This window comes from Baudoinia panamericana, assembly GCF_000338955.1.
Source record: "Baudoinia panamericana UAMH 10762 unplaced genomic scaffold BAUCOscaffold_1, whole genome shotgun sequence".
Taxonomy (NCBI): Eukaryota; Fungi; Ascomycota; class Dothideomycetes; order Mycosphaerellales; family Teratosphaeriaceae; genus Baudoinia; species Baudoinia panamericana.
Genome location: NW_006911257.1, coordinates 1,145,810 through 1,163,762, shown reverse-complemented (window position 1 = coordinate 1,163,762; position 17,953 = coordinate 1,145,810). Strand labels below are relative to the sequence as shown.

Sequence of the window (17,953 nt, the reverse complement as noted above, 5' to 3'; positions counted from 1 at the left end):
TCAATGTATGAGTGCGTTCTCAGACCAGTTATATGGTTTTGCTACCAGTCTTCTCGATACCCAGCGCGGGTCAAGGTCGTCGGACAAGAACTGGCCACCATCAGTGACGCTGCTTTGACCCAACTTGCGTGTCTGTTCATGAGAGCACTACCCAATGATGCCCGTGTCTACACGGCTTGCGATCAAGGCGCAGCGACTTTCTATTCGCTCCCACTCTCCGTCAGCGCACCAATGAAGGAACTGTCCGGGCTGCGAACCTAACACAAGCGAAAGGACAAGAGAAGACGTAGCCTCCAGGATCTTTGCAATTATGAATCAGCCGCGTTGCTATGGCAGGCAGTTTGATTATTGCTCGAGACCTGGTATGTTCGCAGCGCTGGTTGATGATCGTTCGATTTCGACAACAATGAATGCTCCTCCTGTGTCATATTACTACTAAACATTAACAACTCGAAGCATGCTCCAAGACGCTTGTTCGAGCCCGCGACCCTTCTGCGCTGGGTCGTGTGCCAGCCGCCGATGCGCCTGAACGAGCAGATCTGGTTCTGGTTCTTTACTGGTCTTTGCTTGAGCGAGGAAGTAGGGCTCTGCCACGCTGGCGCAAATCAACCAACTCCACCAACGCCAAAGGGACAATTGCTGCCCAACACGGTCGCAAGCAAGTACAGGAGAGAAAGAGTGCACAATGTCGAGGAAAATAGAAGCGCAATCGACCTGCCGGCAACCTGCATAGGCCTGCATATCGGACCCGCAGAGCCAATGGGCCTGTGCGACGTGGCAGTTGACAGGACGCACCACGGCATCGCCAGCAAACTACTGCATCCCACCATCATGTCATGGAGCGTAAGCGAATCTGACTCGGCGCGTGCATCGTGAGTAAACATCGCCGTAGAAGGCGAAGAAAGAACCGTGCGCGCTTGGGCCGCTTCTGGATTGTTTTGATGTCAAGCTTCGTTAGCAGAGTCATAGGAGTCGCCGCATAGACTTCGTGACGGCTAGGTCTGCTAATGCAGTAGTTCACGTACTCTGACCGTGGTCCGCCCGCCACTATTCGACCTTTGCTACCGTATGGCGCGGCCTGCGTCATTGTCGACTCTGTGCGTTGCGATATGATCGCTTGGGAGCAAGTTCGCTACAAGACAAACATGGCACAGGCGGACTTCCTGGCTCCCAAGCGCAGCGGATAATCTGAATCAAGGCGCTTATGGTGATGGAGCCATCAAGCGGCTAAGGAGTAGCAGCAGACGCCACCCGTGAAGATGAGAGGAGCGGTGAAGAAACGCTCGGCTCTACGTCTCGGAGATCACGTGCACTTACCCTCAACCAACCTCCTGACTTGCAAACTATCGAGTATATAATCTCACAAGTCATTAAAACCAGATGCCGAAGCGGTAACAGCTGAGATCAATGCTTTGCGAAGTTGCACAATACGCCGAGATGGGTATACAAGCACATGCGATTCGATTGTTTGTCGTTCCGCAGACCTCTGCACTGTCTTACAGAGACCGTGTAAGCCTCGTTCAACTCTGTAACGCTAATTAGCGGAGGTTTACAACGCAATCTGTTGTGTGAGTTGCCAATTAGGTAGGTGCGAGGCGCTGTACATCCGGCTCGGCCATTGCAGGACGCGGTGCCAGATACCGAGAACTTGACAGCACAATACTACTTGCTTGGGATAATGAGAAGCCTTTCCGCAGGGAGCATTCGGGTACGTACAGGCAGCATGGAACCGGAGGACATACCCGGCTTCGGGTTTTGATTGGCATTATGATACTGCACTCTCGCGGTGGTGGATCGTAGCGACATGCGGACCTCCCGGCTACCGCGGCCACGCGGCTCGAATTCGTACTGAATATCGCCGACGGCGTTGCTTCCGCTTCGGGCAACCGTAACGTGTGACATCCTTCGGGACCAGTGGTTCGGACTGCTTGCATGAAGCTGTCAATTGCCTCAATTTGCTGCGCGCCATTAAAGCGATGTGAGACAAGCTTTCTGTTCGAGGCTTGCCAAACGCAGATGGAGTGATGGCTGGAGTAACAGTGTACAACGGTAACGAAGATTGCGAGATTGTGACCGGTGTCTGCTCGCCTTGAGTTGCCTTACGAGGTGTTACAGACCGCAACCGTACGAGTGCTGGATGATATCAACCATATAAAATCTGCTTTGCTCAACTCGTTCGTGGAACCAGTAGAAGCGTGGGGCTTCACCCGCTCAACACTCACGCCATCGTAGGTCACGTTATACTTGCAGAGGAGACGACGCCAGACTGATCTGTATAGCAGCATCGTGTTGCGACGCCTCGTCGAGCTTTTTTTTCGATACTACGGAGTCAGCCCCAACATGTGCAGGTACCACGCTCATCAACATCCCTGCGGCCACTTGAGGACGATATTCGCGGAGTTCTGTCCTCCGGCCGAGCTGGCACAGCGGCCATGCGGTCACGGCGAAATATGGGCAACCGTGGAACTGGAGCTGGAGTGCTACACGTGTGCTATGAAATCACCAACGAAGCATCTCACCAAGGAGAGTGGTTCAGGACGGATACTGCGCCTACGGTAGTATCTCTCACCTCCGAATGAGGTCTTGTTCAGCGTGACGCCAATGCCGCGACTGAGTGGCATGGCTTGCGAAGGGATAAGGCTGTGGGGAGGATCCTGCGATTTATATCTGTATTAGGCAATTAATGGTAGCGCACCATCATCTATCATAAGGCGCCATGAGCTCGTTCTTCTCAACCATCTCTGCGAACCCTTCGATCCGCCTAGCAGAGGCAACAAGCGTCAGCGACATCTCAAGCACTGGAAAGAGTTAAGGGTAAATAGATCGTACGTAGTGTTTGCCCATGGCTTGAGCTCGCATTCTCTGCGGACGACGCTCGCGAAGCAGTCAGTCCACTGATTCCTCGGGTGAGCATCAACCACGCTTTTGATGGTCTCTTGGTGCACCAATTCTCCGTTTAATCCGGCATTGTCAAGAACTGTCGCAAACAGAATGATGGCCGTGAGCGTAGTAACATTGCCAGAGTCTCCGATGTCCTGGTGTCTGATGATGGTCTCCGCCACCAGTTCAGCTTGTTCGATATCAGCGTGGAGAGACTTCAGTAATTCCAGCGAGATGAGCCCGCCGTGGAACTCAAAGGAGAGGTGTGTAGACGTCATGTTAGCTGGAACTGTCCCAATGTCGTGTAACAGGCAGGCTAGTAGGTACGTTTCCGCACTATAGCGCCAGTCCGGGAAGTGCTGCATGGTGACTGCTCGGCCTAGGCGGTGTCAGCTAGCAACCCAACAGTCACAGCATCTAATACTTGCCATAGTAGAAGACTCGCAAGCTGTGATTGAATGTTTCACTCGACAGCTTCTCTTTCGCGTATCGAAGCACCTGCTGCGCAAGCTCACTGCTCGGCAGGTCAATGTCTTCGACCTTGAGCGGCTGGGTGTTCTTCTTCATATCGACGCTGGTAAGAAGCTTCTCAAATGACCTTGGGACTGCCGCCCAGCCGTGGTCTTGCTGCATCTTTGACATACTCTACGCTCAGGGCGAAGTGGCCACGACGTTGAGCCTTGTCATCCACGGTGTATACCTGAGATACTTGACCAGCAAACTTCAAACGTCATCGCGCCCTTTCGCTACCGTGTCAGAAGCGGCGCACATCCTCTGATGCCATTCGACAAGGACTAGGAAGTCTCGAGACTCTGATCAGGTCACGTACGGCCATTGTAGTGCTTACGGTATCGCCTAGGAAGTCAGCGAGCAGCGAGCGGATGAGATGTTGTGCGGTTGCTCGCTCTACAACTGCCCGAAACAGAATATTGTAGGGCTGCCCTTACCTGATGCGGATTTCGCGCAGATCCAGTCACTTACGCCTTTAGGAGCCTCTTCGAGAAGTGGTGGATGTGCAGGTTTACAGACACTGCGAAAACAAGCTGGCAACCGTTGAGGTGGTTGCGGGTTGCAAAAGGAAGGGAATGTCAAAGTTAGGCCACAGCTTGTCGAGCTCTACATATCCTCTCTGTTCGCTTACGAAGCACCATGTTCCATCGAGTAACGCCGCCCTGCCCAAAGGTATCAAAACCCCTTCCTATACCCATATGCGGTGTTCTATACCTTCCTGCCGACGCCAACGCTTGTGCTAAAGCATGTACAAACAGCAGTAGCTTCTCTTCAGGTTTGGAGGCAAGAGAGCGAATGCCGCCTCGTGATCAACTTGACACCCCGCTCAGCAACCTCCAGCGTCGAGTGTGTTTTCTCGACTCGACCGGACAAGCTATAATGGGACAATCGACAACCCTTAGGGAGGCGAGTGTTCGCTAGCAGAGCCTGGTTCGAAGTGAGGGTGTATTTTTTTGGATCAGGTCGATTTCAAAGAGCGTTCAAGTTTCCGAATGTTGTTTGGAGCCTGTGTCCTTCGTACTCGGCACTCCGCCGTAAGGTCCAAAGCCAAACTGCGGAGTGGTCTCCGTTGCCTGGCTAGGTGGTGCGCCGCCGGCTACCTCGACGGGGTTGTCTTCCACAACGACATGGTCATCCTTCTTCGTCGCCGGATGGATCTCCAGCGGCATTTCCTTCGAGAGATCGCTCTTAGAACGCTCGCGCGAGAAGCGCAGACTGTCGGCATCACCGCGTCCAACAGGTGACCAGCCACCTCCGATGGAACTCGCGAGGACGCCCGCCATAGCCACACCGGCAAGGGCCGAGTTTGACCGGGATCGATCGCGCTTTCGTCGCTCGGGCGTATGAGGCTGAGACGCTTGGCCGTTGTCTTCGTTCTCCACCTCATTGTTCGGCGTCCGCGGCAAACTGGAGCTTGCCCTACTACGGCTCGGACTTCTGCTGTGCAAGAAGGTCTCCCGTGGATGTTGCACTGCGAACTTGAGCTGCCTGAGACGGCCGCCCTTGTACTTCTTGAGGAATGCCAACTCGTCGCGGATGTTGTACAGTGCCTGGTTGAACTCGAAAGGACTCTCTTCGTCGGGGTTAACACCCTTGTCCTTCCTCCTGCCCGCCCACTCACGGATACCGCGCGGAATGATCCTAACAGCGAGCTCGTCCGGAACAAGGCGTACGATAACACCGACTGGCAGAGAAAGAGCGCCGAGGACCAGCGCTACGCCCCATTGTGTACCAGTCTGGTGCTCCGCTTGGAAAGCCGCCCAACCGCCAACCATGACGATTAGGACCTGTCCACCGATCATGACCAGGAAGATGCCACAGAAGAAATAGTTCTTGAAGATGCCCTCGAAAACATTGAATCTGTTGTCGAGGCGTCGGTTGTTGAGAGCGTTGAAGATCTGCATCCAGACGAAAGTGTTAAATACGAGAGTCTGTTTCTGATTCTGCTCGTACTGCGTATCGTAGCCGAAGATGCTGTTACCAGCGAAGTACAGTACCAGTGTAACGACGAGCTGGTAGATCGCTTGGCCGATGATCATCTTCCACATCGTAACCGAAATTAGCGGTGCAGACTTTGGATCGGGCTTGCGCTCAAGGATCTTGCGAGACGGGGGATCAGTGGCCAGCGCCAATGCGGCCATGGTGTCCATGATCAAGTTGACCCAGAGCAGCTGCACCGCGGTGAGCACAGATTCCTCACGATCGCTCGAAACGGCGGAGATGAAGGCGAGAAGCACGGCTGTGATGTTGACGGTGATCTGAAACTGAAGGAACTTCCTGACCGCATCGTTAACCGCACGACCCCACATGAGAGCCAGGACAATAGAAGCGAAGTTGTCGTCCATGAGGATGATGTCGGAGGCCTCCTTCGCAACCTCCGTACCGGAGATGTTCATGGAGAAACCCACGTCGGCAGCCTTGAGCGCCGGTGCGTCGTTGGTTCCGTCACCGGTCACGGCGACAGTCTCGCCCATCTCCTTCAGTCGCTTCACGAGCGTGCGCTTGTCTTCTGGTGAAGATCGCGCAAGCACCTGAAGCTTCGGGATGACGGCACGCTGTTCAGCGGTGCTCATCTTGCGGAAGTCCGGACCTTCGAGCGCCACGCCGCCAGCTGTGAAGATGCCACACTCGCGCGCGATCGCCTTGGCGGTCAATATGTTGTCGCCAGTGACCATGCGAGGGAATACACCAGCCATGATGCAGTCTTTCACAGCCTCCGGCACACCAGGACGCAGCGGGTCCTGGATACCGACGACGGCTAGGAAGGTCATGTTCTTGCAAACATCCTCGAATACAGCTTGGCTTTTGTCATCTTCTTGTCGTCGTGCCCCCTTAGGCGGCCACGCCTCGAAGTCGCGATAGATGAAGCCAATCGTGCGCAGCGACCTATCAGCGTAGGCATCGATGAGACCCTGAAGCGTCTTCTTGTTATCAGCCGTCATGGTCGTGCTTTCAATGCCCTGCGTCGGATTTTTGATGATGGTCGAGCAGTAGCGCAGCATGATCTCACTGGCGCCCTTGACGAGCAGGCGGTAGCCGTCCTTCTCCTTCAGCTTGATAACCATTGCCATGCACTTCCGCCCGGAATCGAAAGGTATCATCTGCACGATTTTGGCATTGCTGCGTTCAAGATTGACCGTGTCCATGCCCAGGTGCTCGCGCGCAAAGTCGAGTAGAGCAGTCTCCGTCTTCGAGCCGACAAAGGTCATCTTACCGCCGTCGTCACTTTCGAAAGCCGTGGAGTTGATTGCGATACTATCTTTCCAGAGGTTTTTGGCACTCTTCGAGAGTGATCCGATGAATTCTACAGTGCTGACACCATCTACCTCACGCTGAGCCTGATCGTTGTTGCCGCCCGCTCTGCTGCTGAACCTGTTAGATGTGCCGACGGAGCCAGTAACAACAGTCATAACATTCTGTGTAAGCGTGCCCGTCTTGTCAGAGCAGACAGTGGTCGCGTTTCCCATAGTCTCGCACGATCGCAGTACGCGGACCAGATTTCGATCCTTCAGCATCTGCTTCGTTGCATACGCCAGGGCCAGCGTAACAGCAAGGGGTAGGCCCTCCGGCACAGCGACCACGACAATCGTGACTGCAGTGATCAGAATAGTCATGAATTCCTGGCCCTTCTGAGCCGGTGTGCCAGTGTTGTGCCGAAGCTGCGCCAGGAACTTGATGAACAATATCACGAACAAAAGCAAGGCCGCCGCACTGCCAATCTTGGCAATGTACTCCGCGAGATCGTTGAGCTTGCTTTGCAGTGGTGTCGCGTCATTGCTCTCTTGAAGGGACAGCATAGTCTTGCCGTATGAGGAGTGAACACCAGTGCTTGTGACGAGCATGCGACCGAAGCCTTCGGTGACCTTGCCGCCAGAGATCATGAATGGATCCATCTTTTTGAGTGACTCGCCAGCATTCATCGCACGGTAGACTTCCTCTGCGGGCACTTTCTTCATAATGTCCGACTCTCCTGTCGCACTCGACTCGTCGCACTTCACGCCATGGCCAGTGATGTAGATGCCGTCCACGGGTAGAATGTCACCAGGCTCGACCATAAGAACATCGCCGACCAAGACATCGTGCACGTTGATTTCCTGAGTCCGCCCTGACCGGATGACCTTCACATTGCGGCTTTCTTTCTTCGCATTGAGTTTTGCAAATTGCCGTTCCTTTTGCCAATCGTTGAGCGCACCGACAACCACGACCACCACGATGGCGACAATGATTGCCACACCCTCAATCCATTCGACGCCGCCGGAGGTCAATGCTTGGTATAAACCGAGTGCCAAAGCAATGACAGCTGCCACAGTCAACACAATCAGCACCTTGTCGTTGTAAGCAAGCCACATGAGCTGGAAAATGCTCTTTGGCTTCTTTTCGGGTAATCGGTTGTCACCAAATACTCGCTTCCGATCTTCGAAGTTGCCCTGGCCGACCTTTTCGCTGGCGACTGGTGGAGCCTCGGGAGCATCCACCGCTGTGGCCTCTGACGATGGGCTCGAAGACGCAGTTGCTTCCTGAAACGTCACCCGCCCGTCAAGGTGTGCCTCATCTGCGCTCAGACCGGAGTTCCGGTCTGATCGTAGTCCCTTCTCCAGCCCAGCTAACCCACCGACTGCATGAAAAGCCCCCAAACTTTTCGGATTGATGAGTTTGCTCATCTGGCCAGGTGTGAAAGCGAAAGGATTATTCTCGCGCTGAAAGTCTTCCTCGGTGCCTTTGTCCGGTTGTAAAGCTTCGTCGTCAGGTAAGACAGGGTGCCCTCCGGCACCGGACTGTATCTCTTCGTCACCACCTTTCGGTGAGCCATTCGATAGAGGCGTGGACGTGTTGACGTATGTGAAATCCGAGGCTGACGTGCTTGACTCCTGCGTTGCGTCTGTATCGAAGCTTTGTCCTCGACTCCTAGGTTGTTGAGTAGGGACTGATAGGAAAGTGTGTGGGTTGTTCCACTGTGACGGCGAGGAAACATTGTGTGGACTGGTCGGCCTCGACTCCCTATTGTCGAAGCCATTACCTCCTCGCGTGTCCGTGGGTGTCGTTAACGAGTTGGAGCCCGGCCGTAACCGTGTTGATGCTCGATCTCCATTGTCCGACCGTCCGTCATCTGAAAGTTGATCCAATTCATGCTCTGGTCTTTGATCCATGCTGGTGTTATCCGACGACTTCCGGACCGCCGATGTATCGATGGTGATGGTCGGAGCGCGAGGCCTTCGCGCAGGCCCCGGCGAGGGCGATATCCTTCTAGCATTTGGGTCCGCCATAATGCAAGGCTCGCTGGGGTATTCCACAGGCTACGAGTGCTGCGGCAGTGAGCAGGGCGTGGGTGTTGCAAGCATGGGTGTGATGCAGATGTGCAAACGATACCAGAAGGATGAGGTATAGATGTGAGCGCCAAGAGAGAGGCAAGGGGCGCAGTCGAAAAGATGAAGTGGTCACTGGGAGCCTGTCGTACGTCGTCCAAGGTGAAGCCAAGCGGAGTGGAGACCGGTCTTGGAAGGTAAGAGGTCACGGTTGAGGCCTGTGGGAAGGCGAGTCTGTCAGTCCGTTGGTATCCCAGCTACTGTCGCAACGTGCCATGGTAAGCGCAATCGGGCAGGAGGCCTCACACAACGCTCAGCCACAATACGTGCTGTCTGCGATCAAATGATGCTATGAGGGGCAGTGCACGCGAGCCCAAGACCTCAAGGCTCTGGGCACGTCGTGGCGAAAAGCATAAGAGAAAGCGAGTGTCTTACATGAGCGATTCGCACCCTCACAATCCGTTCACGGTGTTGGCGACGACTTGCAGAGTTATTGCGACTCGTAGCTCCTTGGTATGGAACAGTATGAGGTGGGAAGGCGCAGCTTGCTCGGCCCTCGACGGCGGCCTCATCCCATATGGACGCCTTGAACACCGCTTCCAAGCGCTCCGGAGAAGACTCCACCTCTTCGACCTCTCGGCGGCAACAGTAAGGCAGACTCCCTGCTTCGCGAGTCCTTCAAATCCAAGAGTGACCGGCTCCAGACGCTCAAACACTGGCAAACAGATGCGCCAAGTGAACTAGCACTTGCACAGCCCCCCTCGGCAAGCTCCAATACAGTCGACGTTTGATTGCCCCCCCTTCCTTGGCACATACCCTCGCTTGACTGTGGCAACACCATCATACCTGCCAGCAAGCGCTCATATTGCTTCGAGCTTCGATACTGCCGGATACGCCTTCTCGCAAGAACGGGCATATGTCGTTGCCAAAGTGCTTTGAAGATTTGGCCCCTTTGGCGTGGATCGGCGCGCTAATGCAGGTCGGAAACACGGCGGTTGCCGCAAACCGTTAAGCAACCCTAACGCCGCCATCGCAAGTGGTTGGGGTACGACCAACCGAGGCACAGGAGTGTATTACAATGCCATCATGCAAAAGTACATACTGGAGTCAGATTGGGTTATGAGAATCGATGAGAAGAGTACATCGACAGCAGTATGCTGAGGGCTATATCGAGATGTGGTAACAAAACATTGCGTCAAGTGGAGAGATTGTATGAACAAGTCGCAAATGCAACATGATATTGGAAGAACATACAGAAATCTAAGCCGGAAACTCGCCATGTCAGGCAGATTGTCCATTAGTAGGTTCACATGGCTGGCACGTGGCGAAACTTTCATCACATCTGAGGTATTCTTCATGCATCTGTCTGGTTATTGAACCCCCTACAGGTCCACGTGACATCCACTTCTTACTCGCAGCGCTCAAGCAACTGACCAACGCATTCCCATATTCGCCTCCTACTGGCAATACTTGTGCGGCCGAGATGTATGTCTTTCATCCCAGCACGCGAGAATCCCTCTGAGGCCGGGTACGCTTCTTCGAGCAGGCGTTGCCACAATTCCAGCCAATCAATAGCATCTGACTCGCCCACAGTCAAGCTCTGCATTCGCTCTTCGAGCTCCCACAAGTACGGCATGTCTGCCGAGATGCGGCGCTTCCAATACCGGTCGTCTAGCTTTTGATGCAGAGCTGGGCACGCCGTCATCAGAGCCATGAAGTCCTGCGAGGTTAGCTCGTCCAGAGTCTGATAAAGCAGCTCGCTTGGCAAGTCGAAGAACGGACTCCGTCCTGTGCTGTTGATCTCTGCCTGAGTTGTGTGTACTCTGTTGCTTGGGGAAGGAACCTTTTGCGGAAATACGACACCAATTCTCGTCAACGGGTCTAGAAACCACGGCTACATCGTCCGGTCAGCAAGCACCATGAACGGTCTCTATGATCGGCGACGTACCAAGATCGCTTCAAAATCATCTCGACCGTCATCCTCCCACAGCGGATCCCTCCTTGAACCCCCACCAAACTCGAAGTAATCCATGCCTGCCAAACGGCACGCACCACCCTTCAATAGCCGCTGCATGGCAGTCCTCACTTTCTCCAAGTACACAGGCCCGTCAGCCACGCCATTTAACTTTCTCCGCCATCGTGCCCTCAATGCTCGCTTCATGACTTCCCAACAGGCACAATGCACCGGAAACGGCGCCACATACTCCTCACCACTACCCATCGAATCCCAATCATAGTACGCCGACAGCTCGAGCCACTCCGAACGTCGAGACGGTCGCGGCGCGTTGGGATCTGAGCCGGGTGTGACGCGCACGTTGTTGTACAACCCGGCCGTTCCAGGCCCACTCAGATAAGCCACGCCGCCTAAGTCGAGATTGCGCCCAAGGACACATAGAGAATATAGCCACTGTAGGCTGTCTGAATCTGCGCCTGCGATCGGAGGTCCAGGGAAGTTGTGAGGGAGTTTGAAGGGTCCACAGCAGACGGCGCAGTAGATGTCAAGGCCAGCCATGTCGGGCTTGTCTGAGATGGAGGCGGGGGTGAACCAAGCATAGGCCAGAGAGCGTAGGAAGTCCAGGGAGCGTAGGAAGTCCAGCCAGGAAAAACCGGTTCGGGGACGAGGCCCTCGATTGAAAGAGAGAGACTTCATGATTCGTATACCGCTTGATCTTTCTCGCTATCAGGCTGACGGCGCTTACAGATCGTCTGTAGTAGGGGTTATGCGAGAAGGTGGATGCTGATACTGCACCGTAGCTGCGTCAGTGACTGCATGGAAGCACGTGCCCAGGTAATCATGCGACGCGCCCAACGTAGGCCCGCCAACGTTGCCATTCAAAAAACCTGTGATCGCTCCTTGTCGCAGCGTACGGCTTGTGCTGGTGCTCACGACCAGTTGCAGAGGAAGGGGCGGAAGAGGCGGAATCGTCGAAGCTTCAGGCACATAGTTCCAGCCAGCTTACTCCGAGCGGCATTGCATTTGGCCTGTCGCAGCTTGCTCCATGAGGGTAATAGTGCAAGCAAGGTCATACTGTAATCTCTTCTTTATGCTCCTGTTACAGTCATCGCTGAGGCCACGCTGGATCGCCGCGAGTATGTGCGAAGTCAGCATTCAGAAGGCGCGCCTTCTCGGCCGAAACTTCTTGTTGATGGCGGTGCCCTAACGTGCCTGCAGTCATCTATTACGGGTTGTCGGAGCGCATTGTCAACGGGTCGTAGCATCGGGACTTTTCTCGATACCGGCTGACTGTCAGCACCTCATGACGCACTCACGGCTAAAAGCTGGCTCGCTGAGCGGATCTGCTGCCCACCATGAGTCACCACAAAGACGCTCGTGCAGCACTGCGTCTTCAATCTCATCCCTGCATTTCCGAGTTCATCGCTGCGTCTCCGACTTCATCTCTGCGTCTTCCGGATATAATCCGCCGCCTTGACCGTCGCAGCGGGCCCTTGCGACTCTTTCAGCGCAGCCTCATACCGCGCCTTCAAACCCTCCTCGAAGACCGCATCCTCGTCGAACCCCTCTTCTTCGTCATCCTCAGCTTCCGCCGCCTCAATATCGCGACGAGCTTCTTCCTCTTCTGCTTCGTCATCCATAGCCTCAGCATCACTAACCGTCTCCGGCTCCTCCTTCACCGGCCTAGCATACTTGCCCGTCCCCTTTGCCTTGGAAGAGACAGCCATATCCTTCATCATCCGACTGACCTCCTTTTCTCTAATCTCGGTCTTCTGCTTCTCCGCGTCCGCTCTCCTCCGCTCCAGCTCGGGTTTATAGTCCCGCTCGAACTCCACTCGCTTCTCTTCCACCGCGTCGAAAAACGCATCTACACCGTCACCGGTTACTGAGCTCACGCCTACGACGCTCAAAGCGTTGTAGAACTCCTCCAGCACCAGACTCATGCTGTTGAGCAAGCTACCCATGTACCCGCTGCCCTCCCTCTCTTCTTCCTCCTCCTTCCGCAAAGCGTCCTGGAAAGCCTCGAAATCACGCATCCATTCTACCGCTTCTTCCTCGCTCTTGACGTCCGTCTTATTGAAGACGAGAATCATGGGTAACTTTGTTTTATACAAGATGGAGATGGCGTAGAGCATGTTGCTCATGAAAGTCGCCGTGTTTTCCGTTGTGCGAGGTGTGTCGATGATGTACGCGATTACGGTCGGGAAGCTGGAGGCTAGTGAGGAGAGCAAGATGTTGCCGGAGGCTGACCAGACGAAGACTTCGATTTGCCCTGGTGTGTCGCATAGAATGTAGCTTGGCAACATCTTGCCGCTTTGTTGTGTCTCCGGGGTGGGCAAGCACCGTTTCTCGAGTATGCCCATCACCTGGTCGATCTTGGTGCTGAAGAGATTGAGGCTGGTCAATATGCCGCCGTTTGGGCCCAGATTGTACTGCTTCATGACTTCCTTGTAGTTGACGCTGTCACGAATGTCAATGTTGCTGTCGAAGGGTACACTACGCACCGCGGGGTCGAGATTGAGGACGTATGGCGGGGCGGTGATGGAGGGGGACTGCTGGTATCGTTGGTGGAGGTGGGCGTTGATGCGCTGCATGAAGGTCGTTTTGCCGGAGCCAGCCATGCCGATGCAGATGACTGCGGCGGGTGGCTGTTGTTGCGCGGCGGAGGCGGAGATTTTGTCGGCGGAGGAGGCCATGGTGGTGGTGGTAGTGGCTGATGGTCGAGACGCTCGGGGGTGCGTGCTGGCGGCGTATGTACGTCCTCAGCTATTAAAGCCGATTGGTGAGCAGCAGCGCATACTGTACGGTGTCGCTTGCTTGTCCTCCTCGTAACACTCGAACGGAAGAAGATGTACATGTACATGTACTTTGCATGTGACAGCTCGTGGCAGTGACGCAAAAATTCCTGAGCTTTGACCATCGTACATCTGGGTGCGGTTCACCACCGAACCATTTGCGCCGGTACAATTGACCATGGCGTCACTAGAAGACTTCGAGAAGGAGCTCGCGGCCAACAAAGAGCGGAAGATAAGCCAGCAAAGTCACCGCGAGGATGAGGATGGAGAACACAGGCATCGTAGACACCACCACCGCTCGCACAAGCATGAGGACGAGTCGCGTGACCAGGAGCGCAGACACAGGCACAAGCGGCGGCGCAATCATGAACACGATAGGGAGAGCCGGCATCGCAAAAGGCAGCGCAGCGACTCGCCGCAGCCGAAGGCCAAGGCTGAGGATGACGTGAAAGTCTTCGATTTGGACGACGATGAAGACGAATGGGTGGAGAAAGAAGCACTGAATGCACCGCCAGAAGAGCAGATTGTTGACGGGAGGGACGAGGATGTGACGGCGAGCAGAATGCAGAGAGATGCATGGATGCAGGAGCCGTCAGCGCTTGATGTCGAGCATGTAGCTAGCCGCGAGCCTCGAGCGCCGGCCAGCCAGTTCGTGGGCGCAAAGGAGAGTCATGAATTCAAGGTGCATGAAGCGGAGGTGAACCACCATCTGGCGGACCTACAACGCGACTTTGATGATGAAGGCGACGATGAGGACGCGGAGAAGGTTGGCAATGCGTCTGCACAGCATGAAGTGTCGTACACGTTTGGCGACGCTGGGAGCTCGTGGCGCATGACGAAACTCAAGGCCGTTCAACGACAGGCTGACGAGACCGGTCGAAATGTGGAGGATGTGGCTCTAGAGAGGTACGGCAATCTGCGCGACTACGATGACGCGAGGGAAGAGGAGCGGGAAATGGATCGGCGGAAGATGTATGGCAAGGAGTATGTTGGGCTTGAGAAGCCTTCAGGAGAGCTGTATCAGGAGCGGAAAATGAAGGCTGGAGTGCGCCGTGACAATGGCGAGCAGCAGAAGGAGCAGCAGGAGCAGGCTGTGCCAGATGGACTGCCTCAAGGAGTGCCAATGGACGAGGCCTCAGCACCTGCCACTACAGTACCGTTAGACTCAACCACGTTGAATAAGTTGAAAGCGCAGATGATGAAGGCGAAGCTTCGCAACGCTCCGGAAGCCGCCAAGCTTGAAGACGAATACAACCGTGCCGCAGCCGCCAGCCTAACCAACCACGCCCAGCCAGACGTCGTTGTACTAGGCAACATGGACAACCGCCAACTAGCCGGCGGCCGTGGTGGCGAAGTAGCAGCCGTAACCGGCAAGCGTGGTCGCGAGCGTGGCCTCGTCGTGGAAAACGAAGACATGTCCGTCGACGCCATGGTGCGTCAAGAGAAGCGCACCCGTGGCCTAAACGGCGGCGAGGGTCGCGCCTTCGCCGAGCGCATAGCCAAAGACGCCAAATTCGACAACGACCTCGACTACATGGACGAAAACGCCGAGAAACTCAGCAAGAAAGTCGTCAAATCCGACATCAACCTGCGCAACACAGCCATCTCCGACTTCCAAAAGATGGCGAAAATCCTCGAAACCTGCCCTCTCTGTCATCACGAAGACACTGACCAACCTCCCGTCGCACCGATAGTAAGCCTAGCTACACGAACCTACCTCACCCTCCCCACCGAGCCGGAGATAGCAAAGGGTGGCGCGGTGATAGTCCCGATCCAACACCGCCTTAACTTATTAGAGTGCGACGACGATGAATGGGAAGAGATACGGAACTTCATGAAGTCGCTTACCCGCCACTATGACGCGCAAGGGAAGGGTGTCATCTTTTACGAAAACGCGGCGCATATGTCTTCTCGTAAGGGTCATGCGGCGTTGAACGTCGTACCGCTTCCCCACCATCTCGCGGAAACGGCAGCGGCATACTTCAAAGAAGCCATTCTGGCCTCGGACGAGCAGTGGAGCCAGCATAAGCCTGTCATTGATACCGCGGCGTTGAGTCAGAGGGCTGGGTATGGGAAGCAGGCTTTCCGCAAAAGTATGGTTAGCGAGATGCCGTACTTTCACGTTTGGTTCACGCTAGATGGAGGGCTGGGGCATGTGATCGAGGATGAGCGAAGGTGGCCGAAGGGCGATCTGTTTGCGAGGGAGGTGCTGGGTGGGATGTTGGACAAGGGGCCGGAGGTGGTGAAGAAGCAGGGACGGTGGGAGAGGGGTGATAGGAGGGTGGAGGGGTTCAGGAAGAAGTGGAAGGAGTGGGATTGGACGAAGGTGTTAACGGACGCGCAATGAGTGACACAATGAGTATCAAGACATACGGTTAAGTGAAGGTTGGAGGGACACCTTCTTCACCGCTTGTTTGCGTGCCTTCCGTACAGCCAACTTCCGAATCCGGCATATCTGCGCCAAGACCGGCGGTGAAGGAATACTCTACCATTGTTCCCCCGTCACCCAACAAACTTTTGAACACGCCCGTGGATTGGCACAATTACCACACGAGTGGGTGAAGCACCGTCGACGTCGCGCCATCGTCTACGATCATGCTTGCTCCACACCGCCCATCAATCCTCGCTTGCAGCACTTCTGACGAACCTGCCTTCTCAACGTGCCGTTGACGTCGCCACCGAGCGGTCAATGCCGTGGCGACTGTGTTGCACTCGCAGAATGAGCGACTTGGGGCGCGTGCCACTGGCGTAGATGACTTGCTCAGAAGTACAGTCCTTGTTTCTCTTACACATGGAGCAGTGACTCCTTTAGGTGCCATGTAACAGAGTTACCGTCCATCGTCCCCCTCCACCGAGCCGTTCCAAGCAGTGAAACATGGGTCTCAATGGCCTCCGCAACCAGGTCCTTGGTACCGACTTCCCTAACCTCGCCACTCTGCTCAGCTCCACGAACTGACACTTGCCCAGCCAACGCCGCCGAACTAATGCTCCACCAAAACCCCTCCAACCTCGATCTCGACCGGGTGAAGCAGCATCAGCTCCTGATCCGCCGCAGCGACAAAGGCTACAAAGGCGTCATCATTGGTGGCGACCGGGTGCTTCGGCTGGAAGGGCCCGAGGGTCATTCCGCGCTGCAAGCGCTGGAGTTATTGCTCGAGTTGACAGCGGAGTTGCTGGAGGGGTGTTGTGAGGTGTGGGAGTACCCGTTTCGAGAGGGTGAAGACGGGCAGGGGGAGGAGGTTCGGTGTTTTGACGACGGAGCAAGGGTTGTGGTTGGAAAGGGTGGCGAAGATGGGAGTTTCGAGATTGCTCGCAGAGGGTGAGATGTTCGCCGGCGGACTCACACCGACTCGCACACGTCGAAAGCTCACGAAGAGTCTTGGTGAGTTCTTTAGGTTGGGTTGTTTCTGCGACCACTGCGTGCTAGTCGTGGCGACGAGTCAGACTCCGCCACTCCACAGTTCCGACCCTCGTCTTGACCCGATAATCATGCTGGGACAAAGCATAACCAACGCACTATAGTCATCCTAGCAGTTCGCGACAGTGTGTGGTGTGCGATGGGAGCCAGTCCGGACAATAGACACGTAAACATTGTCGCGTATCACACTCACCATATGCCGAACCACTTCTTCCTAGCCGGCATCGTATGCGTCTTGCCCTCAAAATCAATATACGTCGCCCCTCCCTCCACCGTTGTCGCTGTCGCTGTCTCCACATCGGGCGGAACCGGATTCGCGACCACAGCGACATCCGGCGTCATAACGGTCGGCGCCGGCTCCGATTCAGACCTCAACGTCCAGCCCGAAAACAAGCCCTCCTTGTCGTCCAACCCGTGCGCCTTGCGGTACTCTGCCCGCTTCTTCACATCATCCGTCTTCTGCCTCCTCCGCTCCGCCGTCTCCGCTGAGAGATGTGCGACGTGCATTTGGTATACCTCCGCCCAGCGAGAGAGGAATGAGATGGGGTGGGAGAGGAGGAGGCTGTTGGGTGGTAGGAGATCGCGGTAGGGAGTCTTGGAGATGAAGTCTTGATACCAGATTGCGCCTACGAGGGTGACCAGGATGCCCTGTACCTATTGTGAGTCTTGCGCCCTTCTGGTGAATGAGAGTATAGGACAGTCATACCAAGCTGATGTAGAGATGTATACTCCGGTCCGTCAAGAACCAATGCATGAAGCTTCCTTCCGGAGGCATCATGTGCGGATACCGCCGCGTCTTTTGCGCTGTTCGCTCATGCTCGCTCAAGGCGGGGCCGTAGTATTTGGGCTTGTTGGTACGCAGACGGGCGCCATGAGAAGGTGGGTTGAATCTTTCAGGCTTCTCGAGTAAACGGGGCTTAGGTGGAGGGGTGGTGTTGGATGCTTGGCGGAGTGCTGGGAAGAGGAGACGCTGCTGGAGTTGTTTTGAGTGGAGTGTCAAAGTCGCTCGCGGGACTGTGAGCCGAAGGGACGCCATCGTTGCGCAGTGTGACAATGCGGTCAATGTAAAGCCCATCGCGAATTAAATGAAGCA

The 17,953-nt window shown here is 55.3% G+C and overlaps 9 protein-coding genes across 9 annotated transcripts; 4 read left to right on the top strand and 5 right to left on the bottom strand.

The window, feature by feature from the left end:
* Window positions 1-3: 3 nt before the first annotated feature.
* BAUCODRAFT_118624 (uncharacterized protein) lies at window positions 4-235 on the top strand (the record flags this gene model as incomplete). Its single annotated transcript, XM_007673894.1, has 2 exons — window positions 4-103; window positions 144-235. 2 exons carry the CDS (start codon window positions 4-6, stop codon window positions 233-235), a joined length of 192 nt encoding a protein of 63 aa, XP_007672084.1.
* A 2,105-nt stretch (window positions 236-2,340) lies between these two features.
* Window positions 2,341-2,490, top strand: BAUCODRAFT_47248 (uncharacterized protein; the record flags this gene model as incomplete). The annotated part of the gene is made up of 1 exon (XM_007673893.1): window positions 2,341-2,490. A coding segment is annotated over one exon (150 nt), but the record flags the coding sequence as incomplete, so codon positions are not given.
* Window positions 2,491-2,628: 138 nt separating this feature from the next.
* Window positions 2,629-3,939, bottom strand: BAUCODRAFT_188070 (uncharacterized protein). Its single transcript, XM_007673892.1, has 3 exons — window positions 3,309-3,939; window positions 2,830-3,259; window positions 2,629-2,761 (listed from the first exon to the last, which is right to left on the bottom strand). Exons 1-3 carry the CDS (start codon window positions 3,520-3,522, stop codon window positions 2,698-2,700), a joined length of 708 nt encoding a protein of 235 aa, XP_007672082.1. The 5' UTR covers window positions 3,523-3,939; the 3' UTR covers window positions 2,629-2,697.
* A 1-nt stretch (window position 3,940) lies between these two features.
* On the bottom strand, window positions 3,941-8,654 carry BAUCODRAFT_566674 (uncharacterized protein; the record flags this gene model as incomplete). Its single annotated transcript, XM_007673891.1, has 2 exons — window positions 3,941-8,388; window positions 8,488-8,654. 2 exons carry the CDS (start codon window positions 8,652-8,654, stop codon window positions 4,371-4,373), a joined length of 4,185 nt encoding a protein of 1,394 aa, XP_007672081.1. The 3' UTR covers window positions 3,941-4,370.
* A 1,447-nt stretch (window positions 8,655-10,101) lies between these two features.
* Window positions 10,102-11,205, bottom strand: BAUCODRAFT_144492 (uncharacterized protein; the record flags this gene model as incomplete). Its single annotated transcript, XM_007673890.1, has 2 exons — window positions 10,102-10,587; window positions 10,642-11,205. The coding sequence occupies 2 exons, from the start codon at window positions 11,203-11,205 to the stop codon at window positions 10,102-10,104; spliced, it is 1,050 nt and encodes a 349-aa protein (XP_007672080.1).
* A 1,064-nt stretch (window positions 11,206-12,269) lies between these two features.
* Window positions 12,270-13,298, bottom strand: BAUCODRAFT_43783 (uncharacterized protein; the record flags this gene model as incomplete). The annotated part of the gene is made up of 1 exon (XM_007673889.1): window positions 12,270-13,298. A coding segment is annotated over one exon (1,029 nt), but the record flags the coding sequence as incomplete, so codon positions are not given.
* A 598-nt stretch (window positions 13,299-13,896) lies between these two features.
* BAUCODRAFT_57825 (uncharacterized protein) lies at window positions 13,897-15,780 on the top strand (the record flags this gene model as incomplete). The annotated part of the gene is made up of 1 exon (XM_007673888.1): window positions 13,897-15,780. A coding segment is annotated over one exon (1,884 nt), but the record flags the coding sequence as incomplete, so codon positions are not given.
* A 278-nt stretch (window positions 15,781-16,058) lies between these two features.
* BAUCODRAFT_188063 (uncharacterized protein) lies at window positions 16,059-16,907 on the top strand. The gene has a single exon (XM_007673887.1). The coding sequence runs from the start codon at window positions 16,328-16,330 to the stop codon at window positions 16,763-16,765; it is 438 nt and encodes a 145-aa protein (XP_007672077.1). The 5' UTR covers window positions 16,059-16,327; the 3' UTR covers window positions 16,766-16,907.
* A 142-nt stretch (window positions 16,908-17,049) lies between these two features.
* BAUCODRAFT_118619 (uncharacterized protein) lies at window positions 17,050-17,896 on the bottom strand (the record flags this gene model as incomplete). The annotated part of the gene is made up of 2 exons (XM_007673886.1): window positions 17,050-17,508; window positions 17,567-17,896. 2 exons carry the CDS (start codon window positions 17,894-17,896, stop codon window positions 17,050-17,052), a joined length of 789 nt encoding a protein of 262 aa, XP_007672076.1.
* Between the last annotated feature and the right edge of the window lie 57 nt (window positions 17,897-17,953).

What these genes read in the sequence shown, in the direction of transcription:
- BAUCODRAFT_188070 (XM_007673892.1), bottom strand. Translation starts at nt 3,522, where the DNA reads ATGTCAAAGATGCAGCAAGACCACGGCTGGGCGGCAGTCCCAAGGTCA. An exon ending in CTTGCGAGTCTTCTACTATG is followed by an intron (nt 3,260 to 3,308) that starts GCAAGTATTAGA and finishes GACACCGCCTAG; the next exon opens with GCCGAGCAGTCACCATGCAG. An exon ending in AAGCCATGGGCAAACACTAC is followed by an intron (nt 2,762 to 2,829) that starts GTACGATCTATT and finishes TGCCTCTGCTAG; the next exon opens with GCGGATCGAAGGGTTCGCAG.
- BAUCODRAFT_188063 (XM_007673887.1), top strand. Translation starts at nt 16,328, where the DNA reads ATGGCCTCCGCAACCAGGTCCTTGGTACCGACTTCCCTAACCTCGCCA.